Source organism: Anoplolepis gracilipes, chromosome 11 (assembly GCF_047496725.1).
Source record: "Anoplolepis gracilipes chromosome 11, ASM4749672v1, whole genome shotgun sequence".
Classification (NCBI taxonomy): domain Eukaryota; kingdom Metazoa; phylum Arthropoda; class Insecta; order Hymenoptera; family Formicidae; genus Anoplolepis; species Anoplolepis gracilipes.
In genome coordinates, this window is record NC_132980.1 from 11,917,887 (window position 1) to 11,932,333 (window position 14,447).

Here is a 14,447-nt window from a genome sequence, read left to right on the forward strand (position 1 = left end):
ACTAATAGCACTCGTTATAAAAGTCATGAAAAGGATAAGACGATAAGCTTTTTCAGGTATTTAATATAAAATTTAATATATATAAATATATACATTACTTTAAAGTTTAATGTAGCTTTTACAATTAATTACTATAATAGTTATAGCCGTTTCTATCATATTACAAAAGTTAATAATTAATATAAACGTTAATGATAATAAGTGAAGAATTTATATAATTATTATTTACATTATGTAATGTGTACGTATATATAGCTTTGAATTAAAAAATTTGAAAAAGAATAAAAAGAATTTGTAAAATAATAGCATAATAATAAATAATATAAAAGAAGTTGAAAAAATGTAGCTGATAATGATTTGTATTTCGCGCGCAAAATGCGAGTGACCAAAATGGGAACACTATTCGCTTGATTTTGCTTTAGGATATGCAGTCCATACTTACATATAGTCAAAGATTCTAACACGAAGAATTCCCTATCCGATAGCCAATCAATACGTTCGACGTCCGATAAACTTCCAATCAGCTGTTCTTATGTCGTAAGAAATTAACCAATCATATTCTTCTCACGTTTACCTGTGATTGGTTCATTTCTTACGGCTTGCAACGCTACGATACGAGATACGACCAGTGTAGAATCAGTTTCATACTGCGCTAGGCAGCAAACATAAGCGTTGATCCGCGTGTGTATGTACGTATCGTATGTATACTGACAAGTGTATATATACATACAATACATTTCGATTTCATTTACGACGATCGCATCAATTATCAATCAGTCTATTTAGTACCATTAGTCAGTTGTGATTCGTACTGGTAGTCGGTGTGTGGATTTTGTCGCGGATGCGCTCGCCTTCTTGTTCTTTCGTTTTACTGGCGCCTTCTTGCCGTCATCGCCGTGATACTTGTCAAATTCGTGTATCGCTACAAGAGTCGCGATGTCAAGACACGAGCCAATGTTCATAGCCACGGACAGCATCGATGGTATTTGGCCTTTCCTACAGAGTGTGAGTCTCTTCTCGGTCATATTTTCCTATTATTATGCCATTTTATCGTAACGATGTTTCAACAAGCGTCCACATGTCGTTTCACAATGACATTTGCATATTTTTCTGTTTTTTACCGATTAATAATTAACCTTCAACATGCGTGTATATATATATATATATATATATACATATGTATGCACAAGAAATATCTTAATATACGAAAAAAAACATCAAATGAAGAAACACTTATATGCTTCGGTACGTGCAATATGTATGTCTTTTTCTTTCTACTTGCATAAGCGTATATCAATAAATAATCAACGATGACAATTGATATTAACGCGTGTCAACTGAACATGAAGTTTTGTACTAGAATTAAAGATTTCATAAAAAAAAAAGAGAAGCAATTTCTCGTATTAAATAAATAAATTTTGATCTTTATTTCGCGATCGTTTTCCAGAGCTTAGCGCCAAATACTATTCTATATATAGTATACAATTTTACTTTCCTGAAACAACAATTTCAGTTAGTGTTTTATCATATTCAACGTCAAGCGTATAACGCAATTATTAAAATATTTATGCAATTGTCTTTCTTTTAAATATATATCTTACATATTTTTTTTCTTATTATAATCGGCGAATTATAGTTTAAAGTTTATATATATATATATCTTATTATTAACTGTATAGCTGTATTACGCTTTTTTTCATGTAAAATAAAATATACAAGTGGAATTTTTTAGAGAAAAAGAAAAAATTGCAAGAAGATAGTGTTTTAAAAAAGCAGATAAGAGGTATTGCAATTTTTTATAATTAAAAATGAGGTAAACACATTCAAGTTTTGAGTTTTAGAAAAAGGAAAAAGAGAAAAATTAAAGTGCAATTAAAACGAACGACGGAGTTTCTATCTATATTACAAAAACGTTGCACTATAGTGCAATACTCGCGTTTAATTCCAAATTCCTAACCGGCAATCGCATTGATGCAGCCTGCACTTTCCATTTTGACAGCTGGTTGTTTCACGAATGTACGTTATGTCAAATTAAATTGACGACAATCGTAGCTCACAATCTTATTACGCTCTTATCTTATCACCGGCGTCGCGTGCATCACGAGATCTGATTAAAATGTAACATAAACAAAAATAAAATACTAATTTTGTCCGACTCCGTGTTGACCTATATATACAAGGTGTTCGACAACGGGGACCAAATTTAAGGGGTGATTCTACATGATGAAATAAGACAAAAATCGAGGATAACAAAATTGCGATAGAGGCTTCGTTTTTTAGTTATAAATATTTGAAAATTTGCGTGAAAGGTGCCCAAAGCATGGTAATCCGCAAAATTTTTGACGTGTGTAAGCTACACCGACTGAATCGCTCTCAAAATATTATGTGACGCAAAAGTATGCAGCTAATTGCCGAGTTTTAGATACCTTTTACACAAACTTTCAAATATTTATAACTAAAAAACGAAGCTTCCATAACAATTTTGTTATTCTTGATTTTTATCTTATTTTATCATGTAGAATCACTCCTTAAATTTTGTCTCACCTGTTATCGAATACCCTATATATATAGGGTGTAACAGAGCGCCCGTATCAGGCGTTTTTTTTTTTCAAAACGATTTGTCGTAGCGAGTTGGGGAAAGAATTTTATGATAAAAACCCCAGTGAAGAATCGAATGGTGACACTTGCGTTTCCCGGAAAAACTGGGAAATCGGAAAAATGGGTATGAATTTGAGCATTTCAAATTGGAAGGGGGCTCGAGTGAGGTATCATTGGATAGAACTTTTAAAAAGAAACAACTTTTATAGGAAAAATTTTTTAATCCGTCCAACCAGATTTTTCATTGTGTGGAACATCCCCTAACACCATCAACATATCAAATGCTTCCTCATTGCTGAACACCATAATGAAAATATTGAAAATAAATATAAAATAAATCAACACTTGCGTTAAGAAAAAATTTCAAATTTTATTCCACACAATGCGAAATCTTACTTTGAAATGAAGAGGAATTTAATGTAATGTTTACAACATAAACTTACAATAAGATTAAATTACATTGTCTTTGAGCAAGAAAAGTAAACATTGTAATACGAGTTACAATATTTATGTTTTGTTTGAAAGTCAATGGAAGGAATTTGAGCATTTGTAAATAAAAATTTATTATTTGCATTTTTTTTAATTAGTTGGATTAAAAAATTTTTGACTACGAAAGTTTTTTTCTTTTTAAAGGCCCTATGATTTCTCACTCGACCCTCCTTCCTATTTGAATAATGAAGTTCATACCCGATTTTTCCGATTTCCCGGTTTTTCCGAAAAACGCAAATGTTACCATTCAATTCTTCACTGGGGCTTTCGTCATAAAAATGTTTCCCCAACGACAAATCGTTTAAAAAAAAAAGCCTGATACGGGCGCTTTGTTACACTCTGTATGTAAAATATAAAGAAATTACCGAAAGCGCTGATCGAAACCACCGACATACATATAATAAAATATATGTTAAATTCTATTTTTGTCACGTTCGCTTTCGTTCTCAAGGACGTCTTATGCCACATAGTTCTCCCTTACCTCCAGTCAATTTATGTTCTCCAGAAAATATTTCTGAATACCTTTCTTATTGAGCTTTCGAATTTTACATTTTATATTATTTTCGGTAGTTTCTTTATATATTTTTTTGCAATGAGTATTATCCACTTGTGTGATTAAATAGATTAGAGGAGATAGTGAGATATATATTCCTTTTGTTCTTTAGTCGAAAGCAATTGCAAAAAATATTCTAAAGGAATAAAATAATATAGTTGTCTTTTTTCTATTATTATTAATTTTAATATCACATTGTTTTTTCCAGAGCAAGATTGAAATAAACAGTTTTTGTAAATATATTGTTGCAGATCGATTGGAGAGATCCATGGCTAGCTGTGTTGATTACTTTTCACATAGTTGTCACAATGACTGCATTAATGACAAGGAATCATGCAAATTTTCAGATAATTTTATTTCTTGTATTATGTAAGAATTTATTTGCTATAATTACTGCAATTCCATCTATTTCTAGAACATTATCGTAAAGTTCTTTCTGTTTCAGTACTCCTTGTTTATTTCTCAGAAAGTATTAATGAGGTTGCAGCAACAAATTGGATGTATGTATTAATTTCAGTCGAAGCTTGTTGCATGTAACATAAAACAGTTCATTATTTTAGATTTATCCAAGATTTTGACTTAATAATTTCTTCAACGATGTTTACAGGATATTTTCTAGACAGCAATACTTTGATTCCAAAGGTTTATTTATATCTATCGTCTTCTCCGTACCTATTTTAATTAATTGTATGATTATGGTGGTAAGTATATACTGTATTAAATAGCTTAGAGACTGATAAACTTTGTCAATATATTTTTGACATTTAACTAGTGTACATATAATATATACAAGTATTGTAATTACATGTCTGACTATTGTAAACGATTTTTTTAGGCCAGTTGGCTTTATCAATCCAGTCAATTAATGACAAGCCTAAGACGAGCCCAATTACGACAGCAGGCAAAAAATCGTCAGTCAGATGGTGAAGCGGCAAACGGCAAACTGACTACGCGACCGAAACACGAATGAAAACACCAGACATCTACTAGTCATAACCGTCATAAACTTGGTGGAATAAGAGAAAGTGCAGGGCATGTATTTTATTTTATTTAAGGACAAAATGCAGATTATATATATCTACATCGACTTACAATTAGATAGATTTCACAGAGTGCTGTGTCTACTTGGCCATTGTCAATTCGCTCTGATCTCAATTGCGAAACGTTAATTAATTTGAAAAAGAAAAAATATAAATATATTTGTGCAATCGCAGAATGATAATACACATCAGAGTTGCCTAGTCAAACTTTCCGTTAAAACGTATATATCAACGTGCCGTATTAAACAATTTTATAAAATCAAACCATCTGATGCAGGAAACGAAGCTGGAGAGAAAATCAGTATGTAAAAAAACAACAACTACAAGAAAGCATGCATAATACTTTGGCAAAACCTGCTGTTATCTTAATAAACATTCCGGTAGTTTATTTCCGTTGTTTTGATATTAAGATACAGATCATGAATCAAAGTGTTCTTAATGTGTAATTAATGTACTTATTACATAACAGTACAGATACATTATTATACTTTTACCATAATAACGCTCTGAAGAGATAACACATAATTAAGAGTATAAAAATAAAATCTATGTATGCGTACGCGTGCGTGTATGAGAGTATGAATGGGTATATGCAAATAGCCTTTTTGAAATGTGCTTTTGAAAGAGAAACAGAGTGTGCAAAGAATGTCGTATTTGCTAGACTTGTATATTGATGTAAATTGAAATGCATTAACTTGCCGCTTTTATATTTAATACGCGATTCATCATTTTAGAATAATAAAATATTTGTTTACATATGACCACGCGTTTTTGCTATATCGCATTTTTATTCTTTTCTGCGATGCCGCGTGCTGACTCATCAAATCTTGAATTATATACTTGTGAACTTTGCATGTTCCTGCAATCAATACATACATCAATAATTTATTAAAGTACAATGTAATTTTTAATTTGCTATCGATATATCAGAATCAATGAAAAGTAACTGTATTTCTTAATACCTGTAATTCTAATTCTGATTATTTTTTATTGTTATACTGATATTAGTATAATATTTTAATTTATGGTTATAGTTATGGTTATAGTTATTTTTTGTTTCTCTATCAAATAAATAAAACTGGTGAAGGGAAAACTAATGTCGTCGGTTACAAAATAATTTTTTTTTTTTTTTCTCAAGGACAAGAAACATTTCTGATATTAAGGCTTGATCTACAATAAGTCGTAATAAATAGACCAATCACAGTTGAACGTCAGAATAGTCAAATATGATTGGTCAATTTCTTATGACTATGTAGATTTGATCTTAGGTTGGTATTGCATTAATACGAAAAAAACGTTTGTCGGATACATACCTATTATCTCTTTTAAATCACAAGTACAACCTGTATCTAATTTTTAGTTCGTGGTCACTGATGGCGCTCTTGACAACCAACCTAACATAGCAACTAGCAGTCCATACGTCTATACTTTTATAATCAAAGGATGTAAGTCAGTGTATTTTTATTTTGGAAAAGTAGATTCAAGAAGCTATGATAGTTATCTATACAATAAGAATATTTGAACGTTTATACGTATAAAAATAAGTGTAATCTTTTATTTAAATTGTTTAATGTAATTATAAATATTGAACATGCCATTTCAACGATGCTATTCACTTATGTCAAAGTCACGACCGGTCACGATAAATTTAATCGCACGGTTTACTTTGAAAAGTAACGAGCAGTGTATGCCAAAGGAATGTGATAAAAGTGGAATCAATGTCGAGATTTTCAACTCGAATACTCCATCGGAACATATAAAAGCCGATAATGAAAATTGTACTTTCAAATCTAGGCATAACCTAAAGGATAATGTAAACATAACTTCACTTTGTTATATTCAACAACCTATTACTAATTTGCCTAGTGAAGACTTTCTCGATGATCTTGATGTAACGTTACCGAATCCTCTGGACACGTGCACCGAAGATATATCAGATATTGGTCCATATCTTACTCCGACTTTCACCTTCGCAAAGTATGCAAATAAATCTCGTACGATCCAAGAACTGGTGAAACTCGGGGTCAGTCTATATAAAATTGAATCAAAAAAGGAAATGTTGCAGTACATTCTTAATCTTAATTTTGAGCAAGATATGAAACCATACATAAGATTCCTACACGATTGTGGTGTACCTGCTAATTATTTGGGCGATTTTATTACAAAGAATCCCAACATCTTCAAGGAAGACATGGATGACCTTCACACAAGAATAAGATATTTGAGGGCTCATGAGTTTAATATAGATATGATAAAAACTATAATCTGCAAAAATCCTAATTGGTTACTGTTTAACACAAAGGATATAGATGGTAGACTTGGCTATTTCCAAAGCAATTTCAAACTTAGTGGTAACGAAATAAGGATCTTGACAATTAAGGCACCTAAAGTAATCACGTATAATATGATACACTTAATGGAAAATACATTGACTATTAAAGAAGATATGGATTTTAATCAGAAACAGATGAAACAATTGCTTCTTTCTCTGCCTAGGATATGGGTGAAAAGTAAGTGGTATATTTAATATAATCAGAATTCATAAAATGTAAAATTTATCTAACCATTTTCTTAATTGTATTTTTAGATCGTGAAAGATTGTTTGCTGTATTTAAGTATGCTCATCATGAAATGCAATTGCAACATGATTTGCTTGTGAAAATGCCACAAATTTTACTTTGTAGAAAAAGTAGACTCCAACAGAGGCATTTATTCTTGGTGGAGCTGAAAAGGGCACAATACGATCCTTCTAAACCAATGTATGTTTCGCCACGAGCCTTAGTCAGCGGTACAGATATAGAGTTTTGTTTAAATATTGCAAAGATATCTGTTGACGTTTACAATGCATTTCTAAAAACATTTTAAATTTTAAGTATTGCGATCTTAATAAATGTTGATTTATAAATGTGTATTTACACCCTCAATTTAATTCCGGCCATACATCACTTTTATTTTCATAACATTGATTTTCTTTTATATATTTTGTCTTCTTTTGTACATATCATATATAAATATTTTTTTTTTATATCAACATTTGTTATGAGCATAATATTAATCATCATCTTATAAATAAAAATATATTCGTCTTTTAAATAAAAAGTAAAAAAGGCAAATATTTAGCGCATATTGTTAGACATGTCGTTAACTTTCTCTTTTTATGTCACAGAAAAAAAAGTGACAAAGTGATAGACTGCATAGGTAACGTTAGGTATTGCTGCTTGATTCTGAATTTTATTTACTTAATATTTATGAAATTTTTAATATAAATGCGAAATGAAGATCGATACCTACGCTAAATGCGCAATAATAAATCAGAAAATTTGGTTTTCAATGGAGCTGGAAACTGGAGCGTAGTATAAGAGTCTTAGGAATACTTTCCGTAATTTTACTTATTAATTATTCTAAGGCTGTGCCGCATCAATTAATGCTAATCTTAATCTATTCTCAACAATTCATCCTATTTATTTTAAAATGTATAAACTTGTTTGAAATTGATATAATTTTAAATATGTATTTATATCAATAAAAGAGAGAATAAGATTAAGATTAACAATAATTAATGTTGCTGTAACCAAACCTGAGTTATCAATTATACTTTCCTAACTCTATCTTCTTCTGTATTGCGCGTACCGAATGATAGAGTAATGAATCAATTAGTCCAGCTACGGTAAATACACCACCAATAATGGCGCAAGTGTTCGTCGCAAAGTGTCCAAACGATTTTGCTTTCTCTGTGTACTTTACCATGAGTGGGCTCAATTCGTAACTGAAGAATATACCTGGCATTCCGGATTCACCAGTAAACAGAGATACTTGCTTCGCGTGCCGAGTTACAGAAAATTGATTCGTGAAAAGGGTCGAGCCATCCGTGCGAACGTACGTCGTTGGGACGATCTTTATATAATGATAAAACATCATAGCACCTGAAAGGAGAAAAATCGTGTCAACAATAATGTTTCAAATCGATTAGTTTAATATTTCTTTTCATATGTCAGCAGCAGATAACTGTTACTGACACGTGACAAGATGAATTGGGTAAAGAATACGCAAAATCTGACGTTAAATTCATAAAATTAAATCCTTAATCTCTTTGTGTTTAACAGAGAAATTTAAACATTTTTTGAATATGTTCATAAAATTAAATTATTTTTAATTCCTACATGTTAAAAAAATATTCAGTTTACTTTTTCATATATATTCTATAAAAAAAATACAATTCTAGAATTTTTATATTATTTAAAAATAAAAATTTTACATTTCTATATTCTATATTTAAGAAATAAAATTCTCAAGTTTTTATATTTCGTGATACAGAAATTGAATATCCCGCTATGCCGAATCGATGAGTGACGTCAAGTAGATGACGGAAGTAGGTAGCAGACAGCGCAGCTGTCCTTTTTATCACGTAGCGCCGCGATTTCATCATGGCGCCCTTCCGATATTTGTGATACGAGTGCAATGTGCTAAGATTCTTCGATAATTTTACAGAATCGTGATCAAGTTCCTAAATTCGATAGTAAAACTAAACATATTTAATTGATCATAAACGCGACAGGCTCACATAGCGGACGCTTTATAGTAAGTGTGTGCATAATCGTAACATTTTGCAAATGTATGTATGCAACAATAAATTCCACAATATTTGCAATTGTGTTACTTAAAAATTGAAATTGACAAAATTATTCAAGCAGAAAGATGAATTCAGTTTATTACGTTTTCCATTACGTGTTGTGACTTACGAGTTAAAATTCAAAATAGTTTTCAATGAATTAAAAAAGAATTGTGAACATTGAAACTCGTAACATGTTTTGCAGATTGCAAAATGCCTGTAGTACCTGGAGGAGCTTATCAACAAGGACCTTCTTGTTTTGACAGAATGAAATTAGGCTTTACAATTGGATTTTGTGTAGGAATGGCCTCTGGTATGCTCTTTGGGGGATTTTCCGCTCTTAGGTATTACATCGAACAAAAAATTATACATATACATTACACGACTCAAATATAAGTATTATATATCTATGTAATGTTTTCTTATCAGATATGGATTGAGAGGAAAAGAACTGTTTGGCAGTGTTGGCAAAGTGATGATTCAAGGTGGCGGTACATTTGGCACCTTTATGGCTATTGGAACGGGAATACGATGTTAGTGCATGTTTATAGATAGAGAGAGAGAGAGAGAGAGGGAGAGAGAGCTACATATGGAACATTTTGGAGCTTGTTTTCAATTACAACTGTATTGTAAGAGCAGACCATTGAATTCTTAATAAAATAGGTTTAAGGAGTAAAAACATACCTTCAGTGGCAATTACAGTTGTATCGTCCATAGGATTTGTTTTTCCTGGGATGTTGAAACCAAAACTTAAATGTCTAATCTTATGCGTCATATTGAAGTGAGTCGAAGTATAAGGCTGAACATCGTGTACTGCAGCATTGAAAAACAAGTTTATGAGAGTAACAGTGAGCGTTGTAAAAAAAATTTAAATCGTATTAGCTTACCATGAACATGGTTCACGGAAAAGCTCTCGCCTGGCGCAATGTGAAAACTTCCACCGACTCTATTCACTTCCATATAACCGTAGATTTGGCAGCCTTGGGTGAAGGCATGTTTGATTTTTTCCATAGACCTGTCATTTTGACATTGTTTAATACTAGCTGGATCTGGCGGAGCCCACTTTTTGAGTCTATAGGCTTCTCGTACTTCTTCGCAAGTATTACAACATCTGTGAATAAAATTTGTTTATATAAATATACAATTGGTAGATTATTTCTAATATGTATAAAAACAATTTCATTTTCTCTTTTACCTCAGCGTCTCTGTGGCTGCTCCATAGCAGTCTCCACAAATTTCTGTGGAACTCTCCATCGCCTGTAAAAATGTCCCATCCAATAATAACTAGTTTGCAAATGGACATTCAGTCGGAAGATACCTATAAAAATCCATTGTTACCTTCTCTGTAGTTTTATTGACAGCTTTAGTGTCTGTAATGTCTGCAATGAAATATTTTTTAATATATTATTTTATATATATATTACACATTTTGATTTTATACATATACATTTGAGAAAAACGTTACATACTTGTCCTTTGTGGATCCTCTATAGGTTTACCGTTCAAGTCTAACCGTCTCTTAAAAATGTTGTGTTCTATATGGAGATGTTGCTCACCAGTTGTATCCATAGCATCTATCGACAAAACTAAAATACCACATAAGACAAGAACTGTATTCTTTCTTCTTTTTATAAATTTTGATGTTATTTCTACTTACGATCACAGGATATGACAGGAACTATTATATCCAAATTGATTCTTAATTTAGAACCTCTGGATGTATCTACAAATAATTCCTCGTTCATACTTGGTGTAAGATAATAATTTATCTCTGACATAAACAGTATACCCATGATGATTGTACTAATGATTGTAACTGAAAAAACATTATTTTTTGTCATTTACATGATGCAAATGTGTGTAAAGTCAATGTCTTTTTATCAGTTGTAACAAATGTATCGGTATGTCACAAACTGCACTTTATTTACTATAAGCCAAATGTAATTGTTTTTTTGTTAAATTTCGTCAAAAAAACACACAGAATGATACAAATTGATTCAGTAGCAAATATTTGTGCAAGCACTAAAAAAAAAAAAAAAAAAAACACTTTATGGATTGTTAATTAAAAAAATTGGAGGTTATAATCGTCGACGTCACTTTGCACTGTAACGAATATTATTAGGCATACGATAAAGGAAAATAATAATAATAATAATGCACATCCTCGTCTCTAGTCTTCGTAGGAATTTTCGAGATTTGTTTTCGTGAAGAACAGACAGGCATTATCGATGAGAATCATTAAATAACGTGTGAAACAATAATGATTCTTTGTACTTATTTACCGATAGCACCGCTAAAAGTTCTCACAAGAATATCCGCCTCTTCGCGCACTTTCGGATGCACGTCTAGTTGTCGTAATATTTGCATTTTTCTCAGTGACGGAAGAAGCGATTCGCGCGCGATGTAATATTATATATAATATATGCAGGAAGCACAATATCTCTACGTGACAAAACCACCACCTTGAAACGTGGCAGATAATTGACTGGCTCACGGTCAACCACGTAAAGCTGTTTAAAATTAGGTTATGTTACGCTTATATCATATTCATGCCATGCCAAGTTTATCTCTTCTACTTTCGATTCTTTTATTTGCTATATTTTTGAAATTTAGTATAATTTTTTTTTTTTTTTATTTTAGTGAACAACTTATTATTGCAATATTAATTGGACATTACGAATTTTTCACACGTAGAATTTTAAAATTTCGAAGATTTTAACGGGCACAAAAAGACCGCAACCAGATTTCTATTTTTATTTTAACTTATATACGTGTAAGAAATACTGTAAACTCATCATATAATTGTGACATGTAACATTTCTCATAATATTCAGATTCCAGTGATTCAGTATTTGTATTTTGTATCTAGTACATATAGGTTTGTTCTTTAAGGTGCCTTTTCATGCTGACGCTCGACGCTCATTTTCAGCGTCAAAAGACATCACGTGACCAAAAATAAAAATACCAATTCGTCAATTTTGATCACATGATCTGTTTTGACACCAAAAATGAGCGTCGAGCGTCAACATGAAAAGGCACCTTCATTGCTAAACTGACTGCACTAGTTCAGAGGTTATCTCTTTCTTTCCATATTGAAAAGAGAAAAGTATCCGCTAAGTGAGGTTTGAGTCTCGACTAAATAGGGTTCGAATCTTCGCTAAAAATGGTTTGAATCTTTGCTAAGATTCGAATCGCCAAAATTACTTTAAATTTTTAATGGAGTTTATGTGTGAATTAAATACAATTTTAATTTTTAAATAAAACGTGAAATGCTTAGTAGAAAATTATTTTAAGGAAACATGCATATATACATATATAGTGCGTAAATATCTAATATTTTAAATTCTTATTTTTTAAAAATAATATTGCTTTTAGGTATGTAACACTATAGTATCTTTATAAACAGTATGTGAAATGCAATATGAAACATTTCACGTAAACATATTTTTGAAATCTATCTATATATTCACAACCTTGAAATAAATCTTGTAACATTATTTATATGCGTATCAAAGAGCAAAAGTACATAATACACACGCATATGATATTGTGCATATTTTCTAATTACATGTATATATTTATTTTTAAATCTACAATAAAAATAAAAATGTACTTGATCACTATGTATTTGATAATTTGATTTAATAGTATTCTTTTTAAGATTGTTGAAAGAAAAATCAGAAATAGGAATATTGAAATAACAATTCCATTTGTTATATTTATAATTCATAACAAATATTTTCAATAAACTTTATTCCACATCGTGCATTACGTTGCTCTTTTCGAGACAGAACAAGAATCTTGACTGTAGATACTTAGTTTATATTTGTTGCATATCAATATAAAGTTATTCAGATTTTAATCTGTAAGTGGATGCATTTTGAAAAGTATATCAGTGACGTTGAAAAAAATCAAATGTGTATATGCACACACGTGACTGTCCGTCCGACACTACAAAAAACTTATTATTAGATCTGTCTGTAAAACTCTGAATGTGAATGTAAAGACAAGTCTGTCTCGACATAGTAGGTCTTCGCGCATTAACACAATTATAGACTTGTATTATTAAGGCACTCTATGCCAGGAATATACTTATTATTAGCGTGCACGAGCAGCAAAATGAAACAGAATCAAATAGAAGCAAACAAGACACGAAAAATATACGTACAAATAACAGATTTGAACATGTAAACAATCATATACATGTGTTTCGTTAATTAAATTAAAAATACACTAAAATTAATTGGACGGCAGTCTAATACTTTTACATCAATCGACCCGTTATTAATATAATCGTTGTAAAAATTGGCAGTAAAAAGTGCAGCGCTATATAATTTTTTCTCTCTCCATTATAAAAAAGTATGATATTCTTAGATATAAATAGGATCTCGTATTTTCATTGCTCTATTTATCAAAAACGAATATACTGAACGATTAAATTGAAGAAAATTTAGTTGTCAGCTCTTCTATTATAATTTAACATGTAATATATATATGTGTGTATGTGTGTGTGTGTGTGTGTGAAAATTCAATAAATTCATGAAATTAGATTCCATGTATAGAACGGGCCATGTTTTAGTAAATTTATAAAAAGCTAACACTAATTTATAAAAAGTAACTACTACACGTTGTATTTAATTATAAACGGTAATGAGATTCTCTTGATTGAATGATCGATATCAACATCGCTTTTATGCAGCACGAAGTGAAACAATGTTCTTTGTACTCTGATTATATGTGCCTTTTTTGTTTTGGTTTTTTTTTTTTTTAGTTGCGCGATAAACGGAGTTTTACTCTGAATATAAGAGAGTAATATATATTATTCGTAGTATAATCTTGCAGTTTTCAAATGTGACATCAGCAGTAATAAATTCTTCGTTTATTCGCGCGTAAAACTGGCACAGCTCTTTTAATTCCCCATTCTTCTGTTACATCAAATGCTGCAGTTGAGAACCGATTAGTAAATCCAATTGACTGGCACCCATTGATGCTCCGTAGCTAAGGCATCCAAAGCTGCAACCACCTGCCTGAATGTATTGTCAAAATCCTCGTTCACAATCACCTGATCGATGTATTTCTCATAGGCTCTCTGCAAGGCTGCAGATTCCTCCAACGTGGCTCTCAAATCATCCTCCTATTAACAGATTAATTAATTGTT

General features: G+C 31.1%; 5 protein-coding genes across 11 annotated transcripts in view; 3 read left to right on the forward strand and 2 right to left on the reverse strand.

Moving 5' to 3' along the window:
- The first annotated feature begins 636 nt into the window (after window positions 1-636).
- Tmem18 (transmembrane protein 18) lies at window positions 637-5,441 on the forward strand. The gene is made up of 5 exons (XM_072901867.1): window positions 637-1,005; window positions 3,892-4,009; window positions 4,086-4,140; window positions 4,248-4,341; window positions 4,476-5,441. The coding sequence occupies exons 1-5, from the start codon at window positions 937-939 to the stop codon at window positions 4,608-4,610; spliced, it is 471 nt and encodes a 156-aa protein (XP_072757968.1). The 5' UTR covers window positions 637-936; the 3' UTR covers window positions 4,611-5,441.
- Window positions 5,442-5,809: 368 nt separating this feature from the next.
- Window positions 5,810-7,585, forward strand: Mterf3 (mitochondrial transcription termination factor 3). Of its 2 annotated transcripts, XM_072901865.1 has the most exons (3): window positions 5,810-5,948; window positions 6,041-7,190; window positions 7,268-7,585. In XM_072901865.1, exons 2-3 carry the CDS (start codon window positions 6,272-6,274, stop codon window positions 7,543-7,545), a joined length of 1,197 nt encoding a protein of 398 aa, XP_072757966.1. In that variant the 5' UTR covers window positions 5,810-5,948; window positions 6,041-6,271; the 3' UTR covers window positions 7,546-7,585. The 2 variants fall into 2 exon arrangements, with proteins under 2 accessions (XP_072757966.1, XP_072757965.1); XM_072901864.1 differs by having other exon boundaries at window positions 5,814-7,190.
- A 654-nt stretch (window positions 7,586-8,239) lies between these two features.
- On the reverse strand, window positions 8,240-12,105 carry LOC140670949 (endoplasmic reticulum-Golgi intermediate compartment protein 3). The gene is made up of 8 exons (XM_072901866.1): window positions 11,572-12,105; window positions 10,947-11,105; window positions 10,759-10,875; window positions 10,628-10,668; window positions 10,485-10,546; window positions 10,177-10,400; window positions 9,974-10,102; window positions 8,240-8,603 (listed from the first exon to the last, which is right to left on the reverse strand). Exons 1-8 carry the CDS (start codon window positions 11,654-11,656, stop codon window positions 8,266-8,268), a joined length of 1,155 nt encoding a protein of 384 aa, XP_072757967.1. The 5' UTR covers window positions 11,657-12,105; the 3' UTR covers window positions 8,240-8,265.
- Window positions 9,077-10,433, forward strand: LOC140670951 (reactive oxygen species modulator 1). Of its 2 annotated transcripts, none has more exons than XM_072901869.1 (3): window positions 9,077-9,292; window positions 9,495-9,633; window positions 9,719-10,433. In XM_072901869.1, exons 2-3 carry the CDS (start codon window positions 9,503-9,505, stop codon window positions 9,825-9,827), a joined length of 240 nt encoding a protein of 79 aa, XP_072757970.1. In that variant the 5' UTR covers window positions 9,077-9,292; window positions 9,495-9,502; the 3' UTR covers window positions 9,828-10,433. The 2 variants fall into 2 exon arrangements, with proteins under 2 accessions (XP_072757970.1, XP_072757969.1); XM_072901868.1 differs by having other exon boundaries at window positions 9,078-9,258.
- A 920-nt stretch (window positions 12,106-13,025) lies between the features above and the next one.
- The window catches only part of Vari (MAGUK p55 subfamily member vari), a 68,150-nt gene continuing 66,728 nt past the window's right edge, over window positions 13,026-14,447 (reverse strand). For all 5 annotated transcript variants that reach the window (XM_072901685.1, XM_072901683.1, XM_072901684.1 and 2 more), the window contains one exon: window positions 13,026-14,423. In XM_072901685.1, coding sequence (XP_072757786.1) covers window positions 14,247-14,423 — 177 coding nt within the window. In that variant the 3' untranslated portion in view covers window positions 13,026-14,246. The remainder of the gene's footprint in view (window positions 14,424-14,447) is intronic.